Raw genomic sequence first — 8,930 nt, forward strand, 5'->3', positions numbered from 1 at the left:
GCCACACTATCTAAAGTGTACAACGCAGTGTATAATGGGGGATCAAGACACATATGTCTTCGGCACAATTATGTGAGACAACTGCTTGAAAGTGGTACCATCAAGGTTGTCTATGTCAAGACAAGTAAGAACTTGGCAGATCCATTTACTAAACCTCTGACGAGAGATTTGGTTGTGAATACCGCGAGAGACATGGGTCTAAAACCACAATAGAATCGTTAGTGATGGAAACCCAACTTGAACTTAGTGCTCCTATTTCTCAAGTTTAATGGGTAACAACGAAGTCACTTAACGATAGAAGGTACTATCAAATTTGATAGATCCATGTGAGGTATGATAGTACGTCGTTGCCGAGAACAAGGGTGAGCTTATGTTCTTAACAAAGTTTTGGAGGCATCCAAGCAACGTGGATGATGTAAAACTTTGCCTATATGATCTAGGGGTGGTGCCGCCTCGAGTGAAGATTAGTGGTTTATCTTCTAAAGGGTCATGAAAAGGATTTATAGCGCACGGCCATATTCGCGCTCAGTGAGAACGCAAAGTCAGCTGGTGATGTGTGGGGGTAAACCGAAGGGGGCTATCAGGTTTATGGTTTAATTCCATAGGACACCATCTAATCTGTCTCTTCTTGTTTATCAACATAAACTGGGTTTAATCTTCGTGACACCTAGTGACATCATTAGTCTAAGTGAAAGGAAACATTCCAACTTGGTGGGGGATTGTTGGAAATATTATAGATAATATTAAAGAGGAACATACAAGTTGGTATGTTTCCTCCATCCCACATTGGTGGAGTGATTGAAGTTTGAATGGTTTATAAGGGATTACCCCTTATGGGCCTCCAAAGTGTTAAATGGGTTGAGAAGTGGATGAAGCCCACACGCGCGCCGAGCCGAGCCGAGCCGCGAGCTCGCGAATGGTCGCGTTTGAGGCGCGAATGGGCGCGTTTGAGGCGCACTTTGCACTTCGCACGTACGCATCGTCGCGAGGAGCTGAGGAGCTTTTATTTTTAGCTAAGGTCTGGTCAGGTGGGTCAGATCTGGGGTTCAAATGAGATAAGGAGATAGAGATTAATTCGAAACAGTGGGGGTTATCCCATACTGATTCGAATTCGTATTGGATAGCTGTTCTGTAACCGAATTCGTATGGATATGCATCCAGAAAAACGAATTCGTATGGGATTAGGTATATCTCTCCACGTTTTTCTCATTCTTTGGTGAATCCTAAACCTATAAATTGAAGGCTCCTGCTACCCATTTATTCACACACAATTTCGCAGCTCTCTCTCTCTCTACTGTGTGTTCGTGTTTTCGTTCCAGCTTCTGCGTTTTCTGGTTTCCATTGCTGTTGGAATACCAGATCAGTTCTGCATTAAATCCTGGGAGTTTACGCTGCAGCTCACAGCAATACGAGCGCGTAAAATCCTTTAAGGACAGGAGTTTTTTCCGTGCAGTTCAAGGCTTTCGTTCAAGGATCTTCGTTCTCACTCGCCAGGTTGGTTTTAATTTACTTGTTCTTTAAATTCGTCCGACAACGGGACAGTCTCCTTCTACCTTTCTTTAATCAGTTTGCTCAAGTTGGAACAAACTGGTTTGGCTGATAACTCGGTAATTAATAAATTAATTGTTTGATTAAATTATTTTTCAACACCAACATGTAGAATGACGGCTGGTGATGTATTTGAATGCATATGTATTTTTGATGGGCCCATCAACTGATGAGAAAATGTTTGTTATTTTGGTGGGGGGCCACACTGGAGCATGATTGCTGTTGATGTAATTTTGAAGAATGTTTGCTGACATATGATATTCGACATGCTCTGATGATTGCAACTTTTTTGGGCCTTATAATTTACATCAGGCTTGGAACGACTTTGTTGGCTAGCGACTTTATTTGTTGGGGTTGTGTCAACTAAAGAAATTACCAGCGACTTTAGTGGAAGATCGAGAGCTTATATATGGAATCTGATAGACTTGAAGATCTTTAGAATGAAGCTAGTTATTTGATTTTTATCATTGGAGTTTGAACCCTATTACATGTCTATTACAATTTATCTTTAAATAAGATACGGAGCTTTAATTGACGAGATATAGGAGGGTCTACATTTGCGGGGGAAAACGACAATGAAGAAATTGGGTATTTGGCCGATTTGTGAAGATTCGAAGACGACGTCAGATATGTTTTGAAGATCAAATGAAGAATTGATAGCATCATTCTCGGGGGAATATTGTTGGGTCAAATTGGAGAATGATGTTATCAATTAAAACGTCTTTAATTAGCGATGTTATTATTTGTGTGAGGTAGCGAATTTAGTTATTACTGTCGTTTGTTTTACTGATTTTAGTAGGTTTTCCAAGCAAGGGGCGGCTTGCTTGGAGGACAAGGCTCAGGGGCTATAAATAGTAGAGTAGACCTCATTTGTGAGGGGTGCATTTGTGAGCCGCCACCCCGGGGAGCTCACCCGGGGTGGATGATTATCTTTGTATCTCTTTTATCGCTATCAATGAAACTTTTTTGCTACAATCATTAAAGTTTCAATCTTTCTTGTTTATTATCAATTGTTATTGGCTCAAATCACCCGTCTCCATATTTTTCACTGAACCGAGACTGAAATCGGATCGTTACGGACCTATCAGTTTTTGATGTTCTGCCTTCACCTTAAGGCATGTAAGGCACTTTCCACATAATGGGCAATAGATCACTTCATTCCTGGCCACCAATAATCTCTTCTTAAATCCTTATACATCTTGTCACTGCCAGGGTGAATTGAATACTTAGACTTATGAGCTTCCTCTAAGATTGTATCCTGCAGTCCTCCAAAATTAGGAACCCATATCCTATTGTTGAACCTAAGGATATTATCATTTCCCATTGTCAGTAGCTTCAGTCTCCCAATCATTCTTTCTTTTACAATATGATTCTCTTTTAAGGCTTCTTGTTGTATATTCTTAACTTGATCTAAGAGACTAGTTTTAACCTCTATTCTGGTTGCACGAATTCTTATTGGTTGAGGTTTCTCTTTTCTACTTAGAGCATCTGCTACTATGTTTGCCTTACCTGGATGGTATTGGATCTCACAATCGTAATCACTTAATAACTCCATCCATCGTCTCTGCCACATATTGAGCTCCTTCTGCTCAAATATATGTTTTAAACTTTTATGGTCACTATAGATAGTGCACTTTGTACCATAAAGATAGTGCCTCCAAATTTTCAACGCGAACACTATGGCACCAAGTTCCAAATCATGGGTTGTGTAGTTCCGCTCATGAATCTTCAGCTGTCTAGAGGTGTAGGCAATCACTTTGCCTCTTTGCATGAGTACACATCCCATACCATAGTGAGATGCATCATAGTAGACGGCAAAATCTTTTATTCCCTCAGGAAGTGACAGTATTGGGGCGCTACATAACTTATGCTTTAACGTGTTAAAGGCTTCTTCTTGTTTAGGTCCCCAATTAAACTTAGAAGCTTTCTGGGTTAGTGTGGTTAATGGTGTTGCAATCTTTGAGAAGTCTTGAATAAACCTTCTATAGTATCCTGCTAACCACAGAAATCTTCTGATTTCAGTGGGATTCTTCGGTACTTCCCATTTCTTGATGGCCTCGATCTTTGCAGGGTCAACTTGTATTCCATGTTCATTTATCACGTGGCCTAGGAATTTCACCTCACGTATCCAAAATTCACACTTAGAGAACTTTGCATAGAGTTTTTCTTTCTTGAGCAATTCAAGGACTGCTCTTAGGTGTTGTTCATGTTCTACCTCATCTTACAGTAGATAAGGATATCATCAATAAAAACGATCACAAACTTATCGAGGTAAGGTTTACAAACCTGTTCATGAGGTCCATGAACACTGCAGGTGCGTTGGTTAATCCAAAATGGCATTACCAAAAATTCATAATGACCATACCTAGTCCTGAAGGCAGTCTTAGGTATGTCTTCTAGTGCAACTTTCACTTGGTAGTATCTAGACCTCAAGTCTATTTTATAGAAATAACTTGCCCCTTGTAATTGATCAAACAAGTCGTCGATCCTGGGCAAAGGGTATTAATTCTTTATAGTGGCTTTATTCAAGTCTCTACAATCGATGCACATGCGCATAATCATCTCGGCAGCCATAACGGCGCCACCCTCAACAGTTTCTGCAAAAGTCTTGGGGGATTTGGATTTGATAAACACCCTCATTTCAGAGGGTAGACCCCAAATAAACCTATTGATCAGTTGTTCCTCAGTCAATGCTAAATAAGAAACCAGTCGAGATATGTCGTTGAAACGAGAAACATACTCTCGATAGGTTTTATTTCCCATTTTTAACTAAAAGAATTCCACTTCCGGTTGCTCAGTCTCACTGGGAGGACAATACTTAGCAAGAAACTTATGAATAAACTCCTCCCACTTCATCTCCTTAACCTTTTCTTTTCCCTCTGTTCGGACCACAATGTTCCACCAAAGAAGGGCTTCAGCTTCAAACATATGTACGGCGAACCGTACTTTGTTGCGGTCATCACACTCACATATGTCTAATACTGACCCCATTCTGTTGAGCCAGTCTTGAGCTTCTAGTGATCCCTTTCTTCCGTCAAAGGACTGGGGTTTACAGGACATGAAGTGCTTATAAGTACATTCCTCTGATTTGGAATATTCACCTTTTCCTTCTAGTGGCATGGTTGCAATAGTGTTTTTCCTTTCGCCCATTCCTTCCCTTTGTACTGGCGTGGAGGCTGCTGAGCTTTCTTCATGTCGTTCTCCAGATTGGTTAACATTACCGGTTTGTGCATTCTTCATTACCTTAGCCACTTCCACAGTTATATTGTGGATATCCTCAGTATTTAGACGCACACTTGTACTAGACCGGGACCTGACACTGTGAGAGGGAGTTCGAGTCCTATAAGAGCCTTCCTCTCTCCTTATGTTATTCGGATTATTTCTAGACCCTTGTTCATCTCTATGTTCAGACATTGTCTCCTTCCTAAAGGAATATGAGTATAAAGAGTTACTAGTATGTATGATACATCATTATAATATAACAACTATATACATCACATAGAGATATACATATATACGTATATATATATATAGCACATAAAAAAATACAACATAGTTTACTTCTTTTAGCGTCACTCAATTGAACTATGCAAGTACTTCTCCTAAGAACATGTTATTTGGCCTAGTCTGAGTGTGCTATTAATCTTCAGAGAACTACTGGTTAAAAATAATACTAACACTACTACTACTAATATATTATTACTAATAATAAAACTAATATTAACTACTAAAAATAAATAATAAATAACTAAACATAAACTTAAACGAGAGTATAACTCAAGACTATCTACGGCACGTTGATGTAGAGTTTCCCTACTCCTACTCCTACTCGTGCTCCAAAAACGACTACTAACAACACCCAACGGGGTATCGTATACTCGGGATTCTCAATACTAGAGCGTTCCTGTTAAAATTTTGGCGTATCTAAAATCTTACAATTTAACTCCTATATATATGTGAAGCAAGCAAGCACCTCAATGGCTTTTTGGGCGATGTGGGACAATTGACGTGCTAGCTAGCTAGCTTAGTTATATTAATTTAGCTGCTTCACTCGTTTTTCTTGTATAACTTTTAAAATATGACGTTTTATAAAACGACAAATATGTCATTAGAACGGGCATATTTTTATCTACGTTTTAACCTAAGTTTCATTAAAAACGGAGTAAGGTAAAAAATAATATATTTAATTATTAATATTAAATGGTCTCCTATACTAGCCATGGCTTGTCAAGATATTTCACCTTTCACACCATCATCTTACTCGTTTAACAATATATGAAATATAAATTACATATTTCACAAGTTTATAACCAGCACATTAAGGTTCGGGGTATTACAACCAATCATCCCGCGATGTCAAAATACCCTTATTCCTATTTTTGTACCATAAAAAACCCGTCTTCTTGACTTCACCAATAATATACTCAAGCTTAACCTCTTTATTATTAAATCTTGCCTCATTTCTCGATCTCCAAATCACCCAACAACCTACTCTAATCATTCCTTTTAGAACCTCTTTCTTCTTTCCTTCCAAACCATTAAATCTATCTAATAACCTAAATAACCCAAATATACGTCAAAATGAATTTGTTTTAATCTCAAACCAATCAAACGAACCAGCATATTGCCATCCTTTTTTCTTACAAACATCATAGGTGCACCGTAAAAACTATTAACGAGGATAAGACCGTTATTGATTAGTTATTGCAAATTCTTTATCAACTTTTGCATTTCATTCAGGGATCATGTGAGCTCTTTGCTATCATAGTTGCACTCAACACCATATGAGTTGATGGCTCTTCCGACAAATCATGTAGGAATAAGTCCAAGTATTTATTAACAACTGATATGCGCTCTCAAGATTACTAATGGAAGGAAGCATAAGGAAAGTGAAAAATAATTTTGTTTCATAGTTTCTTTAACGGAAAAAGTGAAAAGAAATGGAGGGAAGTGGGAGGAAAATCTTCCCGAAACTTTCCTTCCAAAATATAAGGAAGACAAATATAAAGTTTTATCATTTACCATTTTACCCTCCACTAAACCTATTATAAAACCCAACGAGGGTATAATAGTATAATTATACCTTTCTTTTCTATTCCTTTAAACTCTAGAACACATAAAATCTTTACTTTCTTTTCCTTTTTAAAATCTGGAACATGTAAAATCTTTACTTTCTTTTCATTTTCTTCGAACCCGAGAACACAACGTGCCAAATCAACCATACCACAACCCTCTTAAAACCAAACAGTTTCAATCTCAAACTGGTCAAACAAAATCACTCATTGATTTGTACGGTTGTGTGGGTTTCACATGTCTATTAGCACTACTAAAGGTAGATGAAGTGGAGTCCGGGGGAGGATCGATGACCCATGTCCCTGGGTGGGACACCACCTATTCCGTTTTGGGGAGAAAATTTCACCCGAAGAAAATTCTATGAATGCTAAGGCTAAAGGGTATGGGGAGGCTCATCCCCATGAGGATGGGCCACCACGTAGGCGTCACATCACCATCTCATGGAGGATGGGCCTCCATGCATTTTGGGGGGGGTGGAGGATGAGCCTACCCCACATAATTTTTTATTGTTAACTTTTATAAAAACTATTCAACATTTAAATAAAAATAAGACATAAAGGAAGATAATAAAATCCATTACATAACATAAATAAAAATTACATAACCTAAAAAAATTACGCTACCTAAAATTTGTAAAAAAAGACTAGATTTAAAAATTTAAAAAAATTACACTACTCGTCTTCGTCTTCGTCACCGTCACCGTCCGCGACGTTAACGTTGTTCCAAATATGTTCTACCAAATCCTGTTGAAGGTTTGCATGCGTGAAGTCGTTGGTTAGCGAGAATGAGTTTAAATCCTGTTGTGGCGGATCAACCGAGACAGTATTCCCGTAAGATGCATTCTCATCATACTCACAAATCGCCCGACCTTCGTCTTCAATAATCATGTTATGGAGCAAAATGCAAGCGTACATACAAAGGCGCAACCTCTTCGGTGTGAACGCACGTGCCGGTTGTTCAAGGACGGCCCATTTTTTTTTGTAAGACACCAAAAGCACGTTCGATGTCTTTTCTTGCAGCTTCTTGACGCTTGGCGAATTTTTTCCTTTTTTCGTCCTCGTGATATGGAATAGTCTTTACAATTGTAGACCAAGACAGATATATCCCGTCAGCAAGATAATACCCACGTCTATACTCAACCCCAAAAACTATAAAACGGGTGTCCGGACCGGTTCCATTAATGACATCGGTAAAGATCGCCGATTGGTATAACACGTTGAGGTCGTTGAGTGAACCAGGGAGACCAAAGAAAGAATGCCATATCCACAAATCTTGTGATGCCACGGCTTCAAGTATCAAGGTTGGATGGTCGTGATCACCTCGCGTATATTGGTCGCGCCACGCAGTCGGGCAGTTATGCCACGCCCAATGCATACAATCAATACTACCAAGCATTCCCGGAAACTCGTGTCGTGCTTCATGAGCTTGGTACAACTACTGAACATCATACGCGTTTGGTTTACGCAAATATTTTTTGCTATACAGTTTCACCACATTATGGCAAAACCAATACAAACATTCCCGCGTAGTTCTTGCCGACATTTGTAAGTACTCGTCCAAAGCGTCGGCCACTGTCCCGTACGCCAGTTGGCGAATGGCCGCAGTACACTTTTGTAACGTGGTGAACCCTTCATAATTTCGAGCATCAGGTCGTTGCGTGAAAAATGGGTCTAGCCCCGCCAAATCATTAGCAATCCGTGTGAATAACCGGCGACTCATTCGGAACCTGCGTCTGAAAATCTCGTCATTGCAAAGTGGTTCATCCGAAAAATAATCGTTCACCAATTTCTCGTGCGCTCCTGTCGTAAAAAATATATAAATACGAGGAAATAAGGAATAAGGATAATAAATTTTTTTTAATGATAAACCTTCGCGGTCTCTGTTAATTCGTATTCGTTTGGTAATAACGCTTTCAGACGAGACGTCTTCCTCTTCCTCTTCAATAAGAATCTGCCCCGCCCGTAGCATAGCGTTTGCGAAAAACATCTCTTCTTCCTCATCCGAAGACGAGGACCACCAAGAATTAGATGGCATTGTGGATGAAAAGATAATTTTTTTATAAAAGTGGGGAGAAAATGGTATAAAAGTGAGAGGGTTTTGGGTTGAAAGTGGGGAAAATATGGTAAAAATGGATGTGTTTTTATAGAAAAATGGATTTTTTTTTAAATAACACATAGCCGTTACAACGGCTCTTTTTTGAAAAAGGCGAAAAAGCAGGCCCGTCCTCCCCAGCTGTGGGAGTCGCTTTTGTCGAGCCGAGCCCAGGGGGCGGTGTGAGGGACCGGCGCCGGTCCTAGCTGGGCCTTAGC

The 8,930-nt window shown here is 39.5% G+C and overlaps 1 protein-coding gene across 1 annotated transcript; it reads right to left on the minus strand.

Moving 5' to 3' along the window:
• Positions 1-7,578: 7,578 nt before the first annotated feature.
• Positions 7,579-8,655, minus strand: LOC110932388. The gene is made up of 3 exons (XM_022175727.1): positions 8,490-8,655; positions 8,158-8,420; positions 7,579-8,055 (listed from the first exon to the last, which is right to left on the minus strand). The coding sequence occupies exons 1-3, from the start codon at positions 8,653-8,655 to the stop codon at positions 7,579-7,581; spliced, it is 906 nt and encodes a 301-aa protein (XP_022031419.1).
• Between the last annotated feature and the right edge of the window lie 275 nt (positions 8,656-8,930).

Source organism: Helianthus annuus, chromosome 3 (assembly GCF_002127325.2).
Source record: "Helianthus annuus cultivar XRQ/B chromosome 3, HanXRQr2.0-SUNRISE, whole genome shotgun sequence".
Lineage (NCBI taxonomy): Eukaryota > Viridiplantae > Streptophyta > Magnoliopsida > Asterales > Asteraceae > Helianthus > Helianthus annuus.

Excerpts from the sequence above, each read along its gene's own strand:
- LOC110932388 (XM_022175727.1), bottom strand. The coding sequence starts at position 8,655 with ATGCCATCTAATTCTTGGTGGTCCTCGTCTTCGGATGAGGAAGAAGAG. Across the intron at positions 8,421-8,489 it reads AATTAACAGAGACCGCGAAG|GAGCGCACGAGAAATTGGTG; the intron begins GTTTATCATTAA and ends TTTTTACGACAG. Across the intron at positions 8,056-8,157 it reads ACGAGTACTTACAAATGTCG|TTGTACCAAGCTCATGAAGC; the intron begins GCAAGAACTACG and ends GATGTTCAGTAG.